The 19,263-nt window shown below is 37.5% G+C and overlaps 1 protein-coding gene across 1 annotated transcript in view; it reads left to right on the top strand.

The window, feature by feature from the left end:
* POLQ (DNA polymerase theta) overlaps positions 1-18,690 on the top strand; it is a 106,302-nt gene extending 87,612 nt beyond the window's left edge. The window contains exons 26-30 of the mRNA XM_025376375.1: positions 444-555; positions 10,016-10,140; positions 13,829-13,982; positions 16,762-16,877; positions 17,692-18,690. Of these exons, the coding sequence (XP_025232160.1) occupies positions 444-555; positions 10,016-10,140; positions 13,829-13,982; positions 16,762-16,877; positions 17,692-17,805 (621 nt within the window). The 3' untranslated portion in view covers positions 17,806-18,690. The remainder of the gene's footprint in view (positions 1-443; positions 556-10,015; positions 10,141-13,828; positions 13,983-16,761; positions 16,878-17,691) is intronic.
* Positions 18,691-19,263: the final 573 nt, after the last annotated feature.

Below are 19,263 nucleotides of genomic sequence, written 5' to 3'. Positions count from 1 at the left end.
CAGTTACGTCTTCGTCATAAAGTCACGAAGCCTACTCTTTCTACTCTTCAAGTCTTCAAGGGCAAGAAGAGGGATGTTTGTAATGCTTCTCTTCCCTGACTCCTAAGCACTTGAAGTGGAAGTTAATGAAGTTCTGTGAGGAGTTAAAAAGTTGCTATAAAGACTGCTGGATAAATGACAAATAGTCAAAAATAAATTTTTCCTTAGATCACACATACCTATTCACTGATACTCTCTCCTGCCCTCTCTCTCTCAAAAAGTAATGCTGAAAGGCAGAAAAGATGTTTGCTGGATATCAGCCTCTGGATCTAACCCACCAAAAACAATCTAATTTTTTGACTCACTGTGAAATAAAAAGTTTGCCGAAATTCCAATCCTAATGAACCCTTTTATTTGCATTTTATGTACTTATAACCTTTATTTGTTGGATGACTCCCTTTCAGATTTGCTATGGGATCATTTATGGAATGGGAGCTAAATCTTTGGGAGAGCAGATGGGCATTAAAGAAAATGATGCTGCTTGCTATATTGACTCCTTCAAATCCAGATACACAGGTAATTTATCTTCTAGATAGTATTCTTTTCAACCATCTTACCATATTATATTCTTAAAAATTTGTATAATGGAATTTTCTTTTGAAATATGTATTAGACATTTTCATCAGGCATTGTTAAGGGTAAAAAATATTAACCTTATAATCACTTACTAAGAATGTGATAGTCTTATTTCATATTTTTCATTAAAGTAGGGACAGAATAGTAAAATACATCAAAATAGCAGTTGATGTAAATCTACTGTGTCATTGTGAACAACCCATAAAATCTAGGAGTTGACTGGTGCTTTGATTTAGATAGCCGTAGTTCGAAACAGTTAACTATTGAGTATATATACTAGGAACTCTGATAATTGCTAATTAAATATATGGGGAATTCTGAGAACAATTGCTGTTATGGAGCAGTTTGAGTATTGTCTAAAATGATCTTTTTTGCCTGTTTGTTGTGGTATAATTTACATATAATAATAAGATTCACCCTGAAAAAGGTATGTAGTTCTGTGAATTTTGACAAATGCATATGGTCATAAATTTACACCACAACCAAGATATAGAACCATTACTCTATTATCCGAAAAACTTCTTTTATGCTCTTTTTAAATCAACCCTGTCCTTTACCCCCGTTGGTACTGAAGCAAATAATGCAATACTGGGCATGGTGGCTCACGTCTGTAATCCCAGCACTTTGGGAGGCCGAGGTGGGCAGATCATGAGGTCAAGAGATCGAGACCATCCTGGCCAACATGGTGAAACCCCATGTCTACTAAAAATACAATAATTACCTGGGCGTGGTGGCATGCACCTGTAAATCCCAGCTACTTGGGAGGCTGAGGCAGGAGAATCGCTTAAACCTAGGAGGCGGAGGTTGCAGTGAGCCAAGATTGTGCCATTGCACTCCAGCCTGGGAGTAAAGAATGAAACTCCATCTCGAAAAATAAAATAAAATAAAAAATGAAAAGAATTAAGCGGAAATTCTGGAGTAGGAAAATGCAATTGATATGTTGAAGAGTATCAGAGTCTCTTAATAGCCGAATTATTCAAGCAGAAGAATTACTGAGTTTGAAGACAGGCTATTTGGAAATTCACAGAGGAGACAAAAAGTATAAAAAAGGATGAAGCACACCTGCAACATCAGAAAATAGCCTCAAAAGGGAAAATCGAAGAGTTATTGGCCTTGAAGAGGAGGTAGAGAAAGAGATAGGAGTGGACAGTGTATTCAAAGGGATAATAAAGAACTTTCCAAACCTAGGGAAAGATATCAATATTCAAGTAAAAGGAAGTTGTAGAACAGATTTAACCCAAAGAAGACTGCCTCAAGACATTTAATAATCAAACTCCCAAAGGTCAAGGATACAGAAAGGATCCTGAGAACAGCAAGAGAAAATAATCAAATAATATACAATGGAGCTTCAATATGTTTGGCAGGAGACTTTTTAGTGGAAAGCTTACAGATCAGGAGACAGTGGCATGACATATTTGAAGTGCCGAAGGAAAAACAGCTTTTACCCTGGAGTGATATATCTGGCAAAAATATTAATATCCTTCAAACATGAAAGAGAAATAAAGACTTTCTCAGACAAATGAAAACTGAGGGATTTTATCAACACCAGAGTTGTCCTACAAGAAATGCCAAAAAGAGTTCTACAATTAAAAAGAAAAGAATGTTAATGAGCAATAAGAAATCATCTGAAGGTACAGAACTCACTGGTAATAGTAAGTATGCAGAGAAACACAGACTATTATAACATTGTAATTGTGATATATAAACTACTATTATCTTAAATAGAAAGACAAAAATATTAATCAAAAATAACTGTAAAAGCCTTTCAAGACATTGGCAGTATAATAAGATATAAATAGAAACAACAAAAAGTGGGCTGGGTGCAGTGGGTCACACCTGTAATCCCAGTACTTTGGGAGGCAGAGGCAGGCAGATCACCCGAGGTCAGGAGTTCAAGACCAGCCTGGCCAACATGGTGAAACCCCGTCTGTACAAAAAATGCAAAAATTAGCTAGACATGATGGTGAGTGCCTGTAATCCTAGCTACTTGGGAGACTGAGGCAGAAGAATCGCTTGAACCCGGGAGGCAGAGGTTGCAAAGAGCCGAGATTGCGCCATTGTACTCCAACCTGGGAGACAGGGTGAGATTGTTTCTCAAAGAAAAAAAAAAAGGCTTATAAGACATTATTTGCAAGTTTCATGGTAACCTCAAATTAGAAAAACATACAACAGATACACAAAAACTAAAAAGCAAGAAATTAAATCATACCACCAGAAAAAAAATCACCTTTATTAAAAGGAAGACAGGAATGAAGGAAAAAGAGGAAAAAAAAAAAAAACACAGAACAACCAGGAAACAATAAAATGGTATTGTCCTTAACTGTCAATAATAACATTGCATGTAAATGGACTAAACTTTCCAATAAAAAGACACAGAGCGGCTGGATAGATTTTTCAAAAAAAAGAAAAACAAGACCCAATGATCTGTTGCCTACAAGAAACACCCTTCACCTCTAAAGATACAGATTGAAAATAAAGGGACGGAAAGGAGATTCCATGCCAATGGAAACCAAAAAAGATCAAGAGTAGCTATACTTGTATCAGACAAAATAGATTTCAAGACAAAAACTATGAAAAGAGACAAAGAAGGTCACTATATAATGTAAAAGGAGTCAATTAAGCAAGAGAATATAAGAATTGTAATATGCACCCAATATTGGAGCACCTGGACATATAAAGCAAATATCGTTAGAGCTAGAGAGAGAGAGAGAGAGAGATCCCAATAATAATAACTGGAGACTTCAACACCCCTCTTTGAACAGTGGACAGATATTCCAGAGAGAAAATCCACAAAGAAATTATACTAAATCTGCACTATAGAGACCAAATGGACCTAATAGATATTTACAGAACATTTCATTTAATGGCCACAGAATACACATTCTTCTCAGCACATGGATTAGGATAGACTATATATTAGATCACAAAACAAGTTTTAAAATATTCAAAAAACTAATATCAAGTATCTACTCTGGCCACAATTGAATAAAACTAGAAATTACTAACAAGGAATTTTGGAAACTATACAAGCATGGAAATTAAACAATATGCTCTTGAGTGACCAGTGAGTCAATTAAAAAATTAAGAAGGAAATTTTAAAATTTCTTGAAACAAATGATAATGGAAATACAACATACCAATACCTATGGGATACAGCAAAAGCAGTACTAAGAAGGAAGTTTATAGCTATAAGTGCCCACATTAAAAAAAAAAAAGAAGAAAAACTTCAAATAAATAACCTAAAATGCATCTTAAAGAACTAGAAAAGTAAGAGCAAGGCAAATCCAAAATTAGTAGAGGAAAAGAAATAATAAAGATCAGAGCAGAAATAAAGAATGAAATTGAAATGAATACAAAAGAACAACAAAACGAAAAGTTGGTTATTTTTTGTTTGTTTTTCTTTTTTTGTTTGTTTTGTTTTGTTTTGTTTTTGAGATGGAGTCTTGCTCTGTCATCCAGGCTGGTGGGCAGTGGCATGATCTGGGCTCACTGCAACATCCACCTCCTGGGTTCAAGCAATTTTCCTGTCTCAGCCTCCCAAGTAGCTGGGATTACAGGTGTGAACCACTATGCCTGTCTAGTTTTTGTATTTTTAGTAGAGACAGCATTTTGCCACATTGGCCAGGCAGGTCACGAACTCCTGAGCTCAAATGATCTGCCCATCTTGGCCTCCCAAAGTGCTGGGATTACAGGTGTGAGCCACTGCACTTGGCCTGAAAATAAGTTGGTTTTTTGAAAAGATAAAATTGACACATCTTTAGCCAGACTAAGAAAAAGGAGAAGATCCAAATAAATAAAATCAGAAATGAAAAAGGAGATGGCACAATGAATACTCCAGAAATTCAAAGGATCATTAGTGGCTAAGATGAGCAGCTATATGCCAGTAATTTGGAAAATCTAGAAGAAATGGGTAAATTCCTAGACACATACAACCTGCCAAAATTGGACCATGAAGAAATCTAAAACCTGAACAGTCTAAGAACAAATAATGAGATCGAAGCCATAATAAAAAGTATTCCACAAAGAAGAGCCTGGGGCTCGATGGCTTCCCTGCTGAATTCTACCAAAAATTTAAATAACTAATACCAATCCTACTGAAACTGTTCTGGAAAATAGAGGAGGAGAGAACACTTCCAAACTCATTCCATGAGGCCAGTATTACCCTAATAACAACCAGACAAAGACACATCAAAACAAACAAACAAAACCTACCTACTGGCCAATATTTCTGATGAAAATTGATGCGAACATCCTCAACAAAATAGTAGCAAATGGAATTCAACAATATATTAGAAAGATCATTCATCATGACCAAGTGGGATTTATCCCTGGGATGCAAGGATGGTTCAACATATGCAAATCTATCATTGTGATACATCATATCAACAGAATGAAGGATAAAAAAAATATGATCATTTCAATTGATGCCAAAAAGGCATTTGATAAAATTCAACATTCCTTCATCGTGAAACCCCTCAAAAAACTGGGTATACAAGAAACATACCTCTACATAATAAAAACCATGTATGACAGACCCACAGCTAGTGTCACACTGAATGGGGAAAAAGTGAAAGGCTTTTCTCTAAGACTTGGAACATGACAAGGATGCCCCCTTTTGCCTTCATCACTGTTATTTCAAATCACATTACCTGACTTCAAATTATACTACTGACATATAATAACCAAAACGACATGGTACTGGTATAAAACAGACACAAAGACCAATGGAACAGAATAGACAACCCAGAAAGAAAACCACACATCTACAGCGAACTCATTTTCAATGAAGGTATCAAGAACGTACACTGGGGAAAGACAGTCTCTTCAATAAATGGTGTTGGGACAACTGGATATGCAGAAGAATGAAACTGGACCCCCATCTCTCCCCTATCACTGTTATTCAACATAGTACTGGAAGTCCTAGCTCGAGCAATCAGATAAGAGAAAGAAATAAAGGACATCCACATCAGAAAGGAAGAGGTCAAATTCTCCTTGTTTGTAGAAGATACGATCTTATGTTTGGAAAAACCTAAAGACTCCATCAAAAAACTATTAGAACTGATAAATAAATTCTTTAGTAAAGTTGCAGGATGCAAGATCAACATACAAACATCAGTAGCATTTCTATATGCCAGGAGCAAACGATCTGAGAAAGAAATCAGGAAAGTAATCTCATTTATAATAGCTACAAATAAAATTAAACCCTTAGGAATTAGCCAAAGAAGTGAAAGATCTATGTAAGAAAAACTATAAAACACTGATGCTAGAAATTGAAGAGGGCACAAAAATATGAAAAAATATTCCATGTTCATGGATGGCAAGAATCAATATTGTTAAAATGTTCATACTCCTCAAATCAATCAACAGATTTAATACATTCCCTATCAAAATACCAATAACATTCTTCACTCATCACAGAAATAGAAAAAAAAAAAAAAAGTACTACAATTTATATGGAACCACAAAAGACCTAGAATAGCCAAAGCTATCCTGTGCAAAAAGAAGAAAACTGGAGAAATCACATTACCTGACTTCAAATTATACTGCAGACATACAGTAACCAAAACGACATGGTACTGGGATAAGTACTGGTATAAAACAGACACAAAGACCAATGGAACAAAATAGAGAACCCAGAAAGAAACCCACACATCTACAGTGAACTCATTTTCAATAAAGGTACCAAGAACATACATTGGGGAAAAGACAGTCTCTTCAATAAATGGTGTTGGGACAACTGGATATGCAGAAGAATGAAACTGGACCCCTATCTCTCACTATATACAAAAAATCAAAATGGATTAAAAACTTTAAGACCTCAAATTGTGAAACTACTACAAGAAAACATGGGGGAAACTCCAGTACATCAGTCTGGGCAAAGATTTCTTAAGCAATACTCACAAGCACAGGCAACCACAGCAAAAATAGACAAATGAGATCACATCAGGTTAAAAAAAAACTGCATAGCAAAGGAAACAACCAACAAAGTGAAGACACAGCCTACAGAATGGGAGAAAGTATTTGCAGATACCCATTTGATGAGGGATTAATAAGCAGAACATATAAGGAGTTCAACTCTGTAGAAAAAAAGATCTGATTTTAAAATGGGCAAAATCTCTGAATAGATATTTCTCAAAGACATACAAATGGCAAAAAGGTTTATGAAAAGGTGCACATCATCACTGATCATCAGAGAAATGCAAATTAGAACTAGAATGTGATATCATCTCACACCAGTTAAAATGGCTTTTATCCAAAAGACAAGTGATAACAAATGCAGGCGAAGATGTAGAGAAAAAGGAACTGCCATTCACTTTTGGTGGGAATGTAAATTAGTACAACTACTGTGGAGAACAGTTTGGAGGATTCTCAAAAAACTAAAAATAGACTGGGTGCGGTGGCTCACGCCTGTAATTCCAGCACTCTGGGAGGCTGAGGCAGGCGGATCACAAGGTCAGGAGTTCGAGACCAGCCTGGCCAATATGGTGAAACCCCGTCTCTACTAAATACACAAAAATTAGCCAGGCCTGGTAGTGGGTGCCTGTATCCCAGCCACTCGGGAGGCTGAGGCAGAAGAATCGCTTGAACACGGGAGGCAGAGGTTGCAATGAACTGAGGTCACACCACTGCACTCCAGCCTGAGGAACAGAGTGAGACTCCAACTCAAAACAAAAACAAACAAAAAACTAAACTAGAAATAGAGCTATCATATGATCCAGCAATCACACTGCTAGGTACATACCCAGAAGAAAGGAAGTCTGTATACTGAAGAGACATCTGCATGCACTCCCATGTTTATTGCAGCACTATTCACAATAGCCAGGATTTGGAAGCATGCTCAGTGTCCATCAGCAGATGAATGGATAAAGAAAATGTACGTATACACAATGGAGTACTATTCAGTCATAGAAAAGAATGAGATCTTGTCATTTGCAACAACATGAATGGAACTGAAGGTCATTATGTTAAGTGAAATAAGCCAGGCACAGAAAGACAAACTTCACATGTTCTCAGTTATTTGTCACTCAGCCAAAAATTAAAGCAATTGAACTCGTGGAGATAGAGAGTAGAATAATGGTTACCAGAAGCTGGGAAGGGTATTGGGGGTGGGGGGCATTGTTAATAGGTACAAAGAAGTAGTTAGAATGACTAAGAACTAGTATTTGCTAGCACAACAGGGTGACTATAGTTAATAATAATAAATTGTACATTTAAAAATGACTAAAAGAGTATACTTGGAATGTTCGCAACACAAATGATAAATGGCTTCAGGTGATGGGTACCCTATTTTCCCTGGTGTGATTATTATGCAATTCATGCCTGCATCGTAATATCTCATGTACCCCATAAATATGTACACCTACTATGTACCCACAAAAATAAAAAAATTATGAAAAATGTAAAAGCAAGGTACAGACTGGGAAGAAATATTTGCAGTACTTCTATCGAACATAGGATGTATATCCAGAAGGAACTTTTACCATTCAATGCTCAGAAGTTCAACAATACGATAAATTAAAGGTCAAAAGATATGAGGAGACACTTTCCAAAAACATGAATGACCATATTAAACATTGTCATCATTTGTCATCAAGCAAAAGCCAATTGAGATGCCAAAAAACAAAGAGATGCCGTTACAAAAACACTAGAATGGCCAATATTAAAAACACCATCTTTTACATTGTTCATTTAATTCTAAAATGGTAAAACTACTTTGGAGAACAGTATGGCTCTTTTGAATAAAGTTAAACATCCATTTAACTATATAACCCTGCAATTCTACTATCAGGTATTTGCGCAAGAAAAATGAAACCATGTCCAAAGGAAGGCTCGTACATTAATATTATAGCAGCTTTATTCATAACGACCAGATACTGAGAACAGGCCACATGTCTATCAACAGCAAAATGTATAAACAAATTTTGTTATACATCCACAACAGAATAGTATAGATCAAGAATAGTAATTAAATATTGATACTCAGTACGATATTGATGATTCTTAAAAATGTTTTTCTTAGCAAAAGAAGGCGGACACATATGAGCATATACAGTGTCATTCAATTTGTATGATATTCATGAACATGAAACTCAAGAGTGTCATAAAGCAGATGAGTGAGTTTCTGAGGGTGATCATGGGGCCTGACTGTAAAGGGAGATGAACATGTTTCGTATCTTGTAGTAGTAGCTGCAGGGGTGTGTACATTTGTTAAAATGCCTCCAACTGTTTAAAGTGAGTTTTGTTGCATGTAAATTATACCTCAGCACTGATTGTTTTTTAAAGTAGCTCTTTGAGTATTTGGAGGTCTCATCGGAGTTCGGTAAGAGATTTTGTAGAGGTGCAGCCTCCTAAATCTCACCATTTTCTTTCCTCTTTACCCGAAAATATCACAGTAATTCTTAAACAGAAAAAGATGAGAGTCTGATGGCTTTTGGAAATTCCCATGCTATTGATCACATATTGCCAACAGCAAAGGATTCATCCTGGAGATGCTTAAGACATAATGACCGACCCAGATTGCAAAGGATGAATGCTGGTCTAGGAAATACGAATACATTTGAAAACTACACTACACATAGTCTTTTTTAATTTTAAAAAATGCGTCATGTTTATTCCTAGTGAAATATTTATCATAACTCATGCATTAATTTCAGCAAGGTCCTACTTTGGATCATAGTGTAGATGGTAACAAGGAGCTATTGAAATGTTTTTAAACCTAGGAATAAGATGAGAGAGTAAAAGGGGATTCACACAATCAACAGAAACTTGTGAAAAGTGATGGGGAATAATCTTAAGATCCTGGAGTAAAAACACTTAGATATCTGCCCTTTTCTGGAATTTTTAGTTTTATGTTTTGTTTTTGTTGTTGTTACTCAAAAAACAAAGGCCACGTACAGTGCCTCACACCTATAATCCTAGCACTTTGGGAGGCTGAGGTGAGCAGATTGCTTGAGCTCAGATGTTTGAGACCAGCCTGGGCCACATTACGAAACCTCATCTCTACAAAAAATACAAAAATTATCCTGGCATGGTGATGTGGTGCCTGTAGTCCCACCTACACAGGAGGCTGCGGTGGGAGGATCACCTGAGCCTGGGGAGATCCAGGCTGCACTGAACCGTGATGGCACCACTGCACTCCCGCCTGGGTGACAGGGTGAGCAAGATTCTGTCCCAAAAACAAAAAAACCCAAAGAGTTAGAGTATTTCATTTCTAAAGTCTCTTTTATTTCTAACTTTTTGAGTCTAGAAAAGGTGAAAGTTTGTATGCCTGGTTTGATGCTATGATATTAATGTTAAGAATCATGGTGGGGTTTTGGTATATTTTGCTATATTTAAACCAGTGAATAAAGTGAAGGATATACTTCGGTTCTAATTAATTATTTCTGTATTTTCTTTGTAGGGATTAATCAATTCATGAGAGAGACAGTGGAAAATTGTAAAAGAGATGGGTTTGTTCAGACCATTTTGGGAAGGCGTAGATATTTACCAGGAATCAAAGACAACAACCCTTATCATAAAGCTCACGTATGTTGAAATTTTTTAGGAATTTTAACTTAACATTTCAATGACATGTACTTTTTCAGCAGAGTAAATACTACAAATGTCCATTTTAGGGATTACTGGCATATTAATTGTATCTTCTGTGTAGACAAAGTCAACCATTGGTTTCATTAAGGACTTCTGAAGTGATGGCACATGCCAGTATTTGCTGAACAGAGTCTGGGGGATTAATGTAAACGTGTCTTTACTTAATAATACTTTAAATGTTCTGTTGCAGTAAACCAATTATTTGTTAGCTTAGGTAATAAGTTGTAAATAAACTTTTACATTTGCTAATTATTCTTTGTTTCCTATATCATATATTAATTTATCATATCATACCAAATTGCTAACATTCCTCAGAGTTTAGCCAGTCACTAAATTTTGATTAATTTTTGGTTCATTCTACTTGTTTGCTTATTTTAAAAGCACTATCTGGCCAGGCACGGTGGATCATGCCTGTAGTCCCAGCACTTTGGAAGGCTGAGGCAGGAGGATTGCTTGAGCCCAGGAGTTTGAGACCAACTTGAGCAACATAGTGAGACCCCATATCTACAAAAAAAAAAAAAAAAATAGCTGACTGAGGTAGTGCATGGCTGTAGTGTTAGCTGCTTGGGAGGCTGAGGTGGGAAGATTGCTTGAGCCCAGGAATTGGAGGCTGCAGTGAGCCATGATTGAACCACTGTATTCCAGTCTAGGTGGCAGAATGAGACCCTATGTTAAAAACAAAACAAAAAAAACCACTGTCTCGTCAGAGATTATTAGGATATCCCAAATAGTGAATAAGGTTATTTTTAACAGCATTTAAAAGATTTATTGATATTTGCTCAAATTATGTTTAAGTCTCTTTCTGAATTCATTGGGAATCATGAAAGTATTCTGTGTACCTAAGTATTTAAGCTTCTAGTGTAATTCAAATCTTCCTATTTTAACTAGATGTTTTTTGCCCTTCACCCATAACTTTGTGTTTTAGTGCTCATTAGACATTGCATGTAGTGAAAATACCCAGCTAAACTTCTGTCTGGAGCTCAAAGCCTTCCGAGCATTAATGCTTTTAGGGACTGTGGCTTTTTGTTACTTCTTTATTCTGTAGCCTCTCATATATCCACATGCAAATATCAGATATTTATCAGGCTTTTACTGTATCTCTAAGTGAACTAGTAACTTTAGTTAATGGACTAGGAAACCTAAGTTTTAAGTCTTGGAAGAGATAATGCAAACAAAATATATATATATATATGAAAACATCATTGATATACTTAATTATTTAGGTTTCAGGGAGAAGGAAAGACTTAAACAGATTCTTGAAGGCTATTTAAAGTTTAGGCTGTTGGGAATGAGAAAGGATAAGTGAGTGAGGACTGGCTAGAAGCCAAACTGGTAGGAATGGAGAGTTTAAGTTGTCATGTAGGGGTAGATAATTTTCTCCTGGATAGATGGAGCCAGCTGGAAGCTAGCTAGGAGACTAAAAGGCTTCTTCTAAATGACAGAAGGCTTTTAATGGCAAGCTGAGAAATTTGGACTTGATCTAATAGGAATTGATTATGTTTTCTGGAATTTGCATGATAAAACATGGAATATATAGTTATTAATGTAAATGAATCATATGTTTGTGAAAATATTATTGCACCTGAAGATGTGAGAGAGTAATAAGGCTTTTTCATGCCAAATACTTCAGTGTTAAAGTTCTGATTCATCATGTTGCTGCTGAGGAAAAAAATTCCAGCCCTCTGAATTAGGAATAGAGTAAACATAGCCAGGTTGTTTTTTGGTTTTTGTTTGTTTTGGTTTTTGCTTTTGTTCAAACTTTTGTTGTACTGAAAAGTACATTCTCACACATAGAGAATGTAGATTTCACTAAATTATCACAGAGCTACACCTGTGTAACTACCACTCAGGGCAAGAAATAGAATATTGGCAGTGCCCCAGAAGCGCCCCTCATGCATCCTCCTAATCACCACCCATCGCCTTCCCAGAAAGAGCCACTGTTATAACTTCTAACACTGTAGTTTTGTTTTGTATTTTTTTGAGCTCCGTATACATCATATATGTATATTTTTGTATCTAGCTTCTTTCAAAATTACGTGGGTAAGTCATTCTTGTTGTTTCATGTAGGAACAGCTGTATACAGTTATATGAATATACCATAATTTATCTGTTTTTCTCTTGATAAGAACTTGGGTTTTCAGTTTGAAGCTAAACTATTGTGTTTTTGAACATGATTGTACAAGGTTCTTGGTGCATTTGTGTTTGGTAAAGACACAGTGGTAGGATTGCTGCGTATTTTCAACTCAGTAGATAAAGCCAAATTGTTTTCTGTGGAGATTACAGCAGTTTGTCCTCCCATCGTAAGAGTATGTGAGTCCTCGCTGCTCTGCATTCTTGTCGACACTTGCTATTAAGCTAATATAATTTTAGCTATTCTGGTGGGTATAAAGTAGTGTCCTGTAGTTTTAATTTGTGTTTCCTTGGCTGCTAGTGAGGTAACCTTACAAATGAGCAACCTTATAAATGTGTTGTTAGCCATTTAGTTATTTTTTCATGGGTAAATACCTATTCTGGTTTTCTTTTTAAATTTTCTGTTGAGTTTTCTGCATTTTTTCTTATCAATTTGTAGGAACCTCTTACTGGTTACATGTGTAGAAAATACTCTCTCCCACATTGTGTGTGGCCTTTTCTCCTTCTCATTAGTAATTTTAGTTGCAGAGAGAGGTTTTTGTTTTATTTTGTTTTTCTTAAAGACAGGGTCTCATTGTGTTGCCCAGGCTGATTTCAAACTTCTGGTCTCAACTGATCCTCTTGCCTTAGCCTCTTGAGTAGCTGAGATTACAGGCATTTCATATACTACAAGTTGGGTACAGCTCAGGTGACAGAGGACTAGAGAATACCTCTCACGTTACATTGACCCCCTCCCCGCTCCCTGGAGTAGACCTTTTTCATTTTCTGAGACATTTTGGGGCACTGGGAATGATATTCATATATAGATGACACCTGGATATTAACCTAAACTGCCTCCTCTACTCTTCCAAGATGATTAATTTTAGTAGGCATGGTTCCCTGCCAAGAAGCACTTGGCAGCAGTCATTTCAAGGAAGTTATAACTGAATACCCAGGGATCTAGGATGTGCATTTTCACTAGCCGCTAAGGATTTGCCTCAGCAGCCCATGAAAAGCTCTGATTCACATCAGAGGCCTCCACACCTGCTGGGCTCAAACTCTGTAAGACCAAGAAGCCATTGGTATAGAGGGTGTGCTTAGAACATTCCAACCCACATCCCAAAGAATGATATTCTACTTATTTAGGATTAAGATTATTTTGAGGAGTAGATCTTTTAGAATGATGCCTAGAACAGCCAGAACACTGACGAGCTAAATACATTCTAAGTGCAAAGTAGTTTTTGGATCCTAACTAAGTAGTCAAGATACCTAAGCTGAAGCAATCTGACCTTCTTATATTTTTGTCTGCCCTAATGTGGAAACCCCAGAATCTAGAGCCCTGGATCATGATAGTTGTTATTCTTAGGATGCATCCTGATAGTTGGTGTCCTGGGTCACATCTCAGTCCAGCTTTCCAGTCTGGCTGCTAATGTGAGCACTGATCTGTGGACACTGAAGGAAGGTATGAAACCATGTTGGCATATCTGGTGGAGCACCTGTTAATTGTTTTTTATAGGCTGAGCGTCAAGCTATCAACACAACAGTCCAAGGATCGGCAGCTGATATTGTCAAAATAGCCACAGTTAACATTCAGAAGCAATTAGAGACCTTCCACTCAACTTTCAAATCCCATGGCCATCGAGAGGGTATGCTCCAAAGTGACCGAACAGGTTTGTTCATAGATGAGTCCTATGCTGTGACATGGTGAGAATAATTATATCGGAAATGTAAATGGGAAGTATTTTTTATTTTATTTCTCAACAGTTCTCAAATGTTTTGGTCTCACGATGTCTTTAGACTATTAGAAATTATTAAGGATTTCAAAGAGCTCTTGTTTTTGTGGGTTGTGTCTATATATTTACCATATTATAAATTAAAACGGAATTTTAAAACATGAGCATTTAAAGTAATAACAAACTCACCTGTGAGCTGTGCTCTTATAAGAAAATGAAACTGAAAAAGGCAAATAGCTTCATAGTGTTATTATGAAAGTAATTTTGACTGCAGATTTTGGGATCCTCTGTGGTCTTCAGACCATATTTTAAGAACATGTTGATTTTCCTATTTATGACCTTCAGTGTTCTCTGGTCTTAGAATATACTTTTGATCTCTTTATCACATATGTTACTTTGCTGACATTGTTTTCTTGTTCTTAGTTTCAGAATATTTTCCCTGAGTTTTCACTTTATTGCTTGGATAAATTATTTCTTGTACTAACAAGTACAGTGAAATTTTCTTTTTTTCTTCTGTCACATGTCCATAGTTCTGCTTTAAATACTATTTCACTGTCACTGAGATTGTCAAACCATGACAGCAGACAATTTTTATTTTTTTTTTTTGAGACAGAGTTTCACTGTGTCACCCAGGCTGGAGTGCAGTGGCACAATCTCAGCTCACTGCGACCTCTGCCTCCCAGGTTCAAGGGATTTTCCTGCCTCGGCTTCCCGAGTAGCTGGAATTACAGGAGTATGCCATCACGCCTGGCTAATTTAAAATTTTTTTTTTTTTAGTAGAGAAGGGGTTTCACCATGTTATCCAGGCTGCTCTAGAACTCCTGACCTCAAGTGATCTGCCTGCCTTGGCCTCCCAAAGTGTTGGGATTACAGGCATGAGCCATCATGCCCAGCCAGGAGGCATGTTTTAAATTTTCCTGGGAAGAAATTAAGGTTTGGTGCATACAGAGGAAGAAAAAGCTGCTAGAGATGGGGCAGAAAGGTCGTGCTCAGTTATTGAGGATAAGATTTGCTATTTCTAGAACAGACATACATACAGGTTATAGAGAATAATACAGTCAGTTATAACGTGTTCACTTATGTATGAAAATATGTAGATATAGAAGTTTATTTTCTCATTGAGGATTATTAATTTTGTCATCAGTCCCCCCCCCAAAATATGAGACCCCTCGTTCATTTTGAGTGTGGGACTATGTGTGTATATACACACACATACACATTTATATTTAATAGAGGGAGAATATAATTAAACTTATTTGGGGAGTAGTACTGTGCTCTGTGCTTTGGGGATTTAGAAGTAAAAGTTACCAATCTATGTTTAAATTTAAGGTCTATTTAAGAAAGGAGAGGAAGGTATGATACCTGACTAAAGTATTTTTATTAATTCCACACAGCAGAGTGATAAATGTCAAAATGAGGATACAGACAATAATGACTTTAAGAGTCAGTGGAAAGCGATATGACTCTGTCACTAAGGATGGCTTCATGGTATCATGCCAGCTTAAAGTGGTGCTAGGTCAGTGGGATGAAAGGAAGGTGAGCGTGAGGAAACAGACCACATGGGGAACAAGAGCATCGTGGCATTCTGTGTCAGAAGCCAGGTAGCCAAGGGAAATCAAGAGGTCTAAGGCATGGTCATCAGAAAGCTAGAGCATCCAGACAGTCAATGGTGTGAGCCAAGTGTGGCTTTATGGGGCAGATCAGATTTCAGCCGAACTGGTGAACAGAGGTACAGCCTTTGCAGTCCTAGTGTGGAAGCAGCTTGCTCCAGCCTCAGGTGCTTTTGTTTGCTTACTGTGTGAGAGCCACCTCTGAGCAAACTGGCACTGCAGATAGTGACAGTTGAAGAACTCTATCTCTGAGGGAAGCACCAGATACTGAGGGAGAAGGTACTCATGCTGGACCTGGAAGATAAGTAGGGAATTTGGACAACAGAAAGGAAGATGTCTGCTGTGAGGTTTAAGTGAACAAGTAAAGGCAGTTCCAGTAAAGGTGTTCATGTGGAGCTTTATCTTTTTGGGCAGAAGGGCATAATCTGTACCACTAGGTCCAGCTAATGGGGAAATAGTAACTAAGTCTAGTATATATTTTGAAGTTATGGCCACTGGAAGGTATGGATTATCTCCACAGAAAAACGTACAGACGTAGACTCTTATTTATAACTGCAAGGGGTTTATGTAGTCTCTGAAGTCCACTTTGGGAGCCTAGGTTTAGAATTACTTGTTTAGAGTGTGTACGGTTCAACTGGGGAAGCATCAGTTCTATCATGATGACACTTCTGGCCATACAAAGACATGAGGGGGTGTCCCCCTTAAGAAACACTGCATAACAGTATTAGTTTGCTTTCCTGGGGCAGGAATCAGGCCCCATACCTTCCTGGTGCTATTACTCAGGTGGTGGTAGGGGGACTCCATGGAAAGAGAAAATGTTAGTTATTCATGAGAAATAAGTTGGACTAGAGCTTGGAGCAGAGTTCCTCACACCCCATTTACTGACTTCTTCGGGAGACTCCTTCTTTCTGGGAGGAAGTTGGTGAGTTTACACTGGATAGTTAGGATAGGTAGCAACCAGCAAGTAGTTATTTTCCTGATAGTTCTTAATCTTGTGTGTTCTAATCTTTTCATTAACATTCCTCAGAGTTAGTCAGGATCTCTAAAAACATTCTCCTATGACTCAGCGACATGCTGATCAGTTTTGCTCCTTTTTCATGAAGCAGGATTGTTACGAAAGAGAAAACTACAAGGGATGTTCTGCCCAGTCAGAGGAGGCTTTTTCATCCTTCAACTCCATGATGAACTCCTGTATGAAGTGGCAGAAGAAGATGTTGTTCAGGTATTTTTGCAATGCTTGTGTCCATTCTATAGGAAGCCAAGACACTGTATTGTCAGGCTGACAGCTTTTTTTCCTATGCATGAGGATTTTGGAACTGTACCCTAGCCCCAGGATGGCTGTATAAATGTTGAGTCCTTACAGGTAGAAAAGTTGCTAAGAGTGTTCCATTTTGTACTAGTTCTTTTTTTTTTTTTTTTTTTTTTTTTTGAGATGGAGTCTCGCGCTGTCGCCCAGGCTGGAGTGCAGTGGCCAGATCTCAGCTCACTGCAAGCTCCGCCTCCCGGGTTCACGCCATTCTCCGGCCTCAGCCTCCCGAGTAGCTGGGACTACAGGCGCTGCCACCTCGCCCGGCTATTTTTTGTATTTCTTAGTAGAGACGGGGTTTCACCGTGTTAGCCAGGATGGTCTCGATCTCCTGACCTCGTGATCCGCCCATCTCGGCCTCCCAAAGTGCTGGGATTACAGGCTTGAGCCACCGCGCCCGGCCTACTAGTTCTTAATAAGTGAAGAAATTGCCAATGCAGAGATGTTTTTGTCCTGGAGGAATTAAACAAAAATTTGGAGTCTTTCCCTGAGGGTTTCCAAGCTCCAAGCATTCTAGCAAAAACTTTCAGAAACTCCTGCTCATCAGTGAAGAAGAGTTCCAGATGTCTTTTTATGTATTTATTTTTATTTTTATTTTTTCTGATTTAGCATTTTAAGCACCATTGGGTGAAGAGCTCCAGTCTGGTTTATAACCTTCTCAGGGGGTGACTTGGGAAACATTCTTTGACTGAGCAGAGAGTTTGTTAACCTCATTTTTTTTTCCCCTTAGGTAGCTCAGATTGTCAAGAATGAAATGGAAAGTGCTGTAAAACTGTCTGTGAAATTGAAAGTGAAAGTGAAAATAGGTGCCAGCTGGGGAGAGCTGAAGGACTTTGATGTGTAACTGTGCTGCTGCTGAAGTCCTCCCAGGGAAGCCTGTGCAGATACAGTCACCTGGAAAGAACAGAGATTACCCTTTCACCTTCCTCAGGAAAACAAACTTTCAAGTCTTGATAGACTTAGCCTAGTGATTTTATAGTGAGAGTTTCAACCTATATATTAGGATCTGTCTTTATAGCATCTTCTGGGAGAGTGGGGGAAGTAAAATACCAAGTATGATAGTTACATTCACTTTCAAAGAGCATCTATGAATTTGCCTTTTGTAATTTACTGTGGCTTTAAACATATTCAGAACAGATGCTTGAAATATGCACTTAGCACTTTGGCTCCACCTCTGTCTGGGTAAACCATGAAGAAAATGAAGCTGCTGCCTCTATCGACCCCGACAGAGCCACAGGCAGATAAAGATTTGGTTTCACCCTGGTGGTGTTAGGCATTGTGTGTGACTTTTTTTCCTCTAATATCAATTTTAAAGTACCGAAATAGTATTTTAAAATAGTATTGGCTAATAAATTATGAATTCTATAAAGTGGTAAGACTTGGTATAGTTAGAGTCTAGGAATGAATATTCGTGAAATGTTTCTTATTGCTTTTCCTTCCCTCATTCATACAATGAATGTATTTGGAATACTTACATATTATAAAATAAACTATACCTCTTCAAGAGGTATCCTGTTCTGTAAGATCAGATGTTTTTATTGCAGGTAAATATAATACTGCCAGAGACAGAAAATACCCCCTTATCAGTCCCTTAGTGCCTCTTTCTATTTGTGGCATCGTGAGAAAACCCATGCTGAAAAGACTGTACTTTGTGATCCCAATCAGAGGGGTGGAGCTGATCTTTTGCTGTTGAAATAAAGTGAATTTATGAGAAACTTTATATCAACAATTGTTTTGTTAAAAATTGTAGTTGGTCTAAGAGTATCAGAAACTCATGTCCCTTATTTAGTTACTCCATAGCTTGTTCATAGAAGGCACTAATTATATTCTTAATCAGTCACCAGAAGAGCTCTTTTATGTTTATTAATCAGAATAATGGAAAAAAGATAGTTGCTTTAGAAAGTGTAATGCATTATCAGTAGTTGACTATTAATGCATAAGAGACATAGTTTTTTTGGGGGGGTGAAAAAGGCAGAGATGGCAGCAGTAAGAGGGAAGATAAATCATTATTTCCTTTGCCATATTTACCTGTACTATGTTTCTTTTTTTTATTATTATTATACTTTAAGTTCTAGGGTACATGTGCACAACGTGCAGGTTTGTTACATATGGATACATGTGCCATGTTGGTGTGCTGCACCTATTAACTCATCATTTACATTAGGTATATCTCCTAATGCTATCCTTCCCCCCTCCCCACAATAGGACCCAGTGTGTGATGTTCCCCTTCCTGTGTCCAAGTGATCTCATTGTTCAATTCCCACCTATGAGTGAGAATATTCTGTGTTTGGTTTTCTGTTCT

The sequence above is a fragment of the Theropithecus gelada genome, chromosome 2, assembly GCF_003255815.1.
Source record: "Theropithecus gelada isolate Dixy chromosome 2, Tgel_1.0, whole genome shotgun sequence".
Lineage (NCBI taxonomy): Eukaryota > Metazoa > Chordata > Mammalia > Primates > Cercopithecidae > Theropithecus > Theropithecus gelada.
Note: the sequence above shows the minus strand (reverse complement) of the source record. Positions and strands in the feature narration are given on the sequence as shown.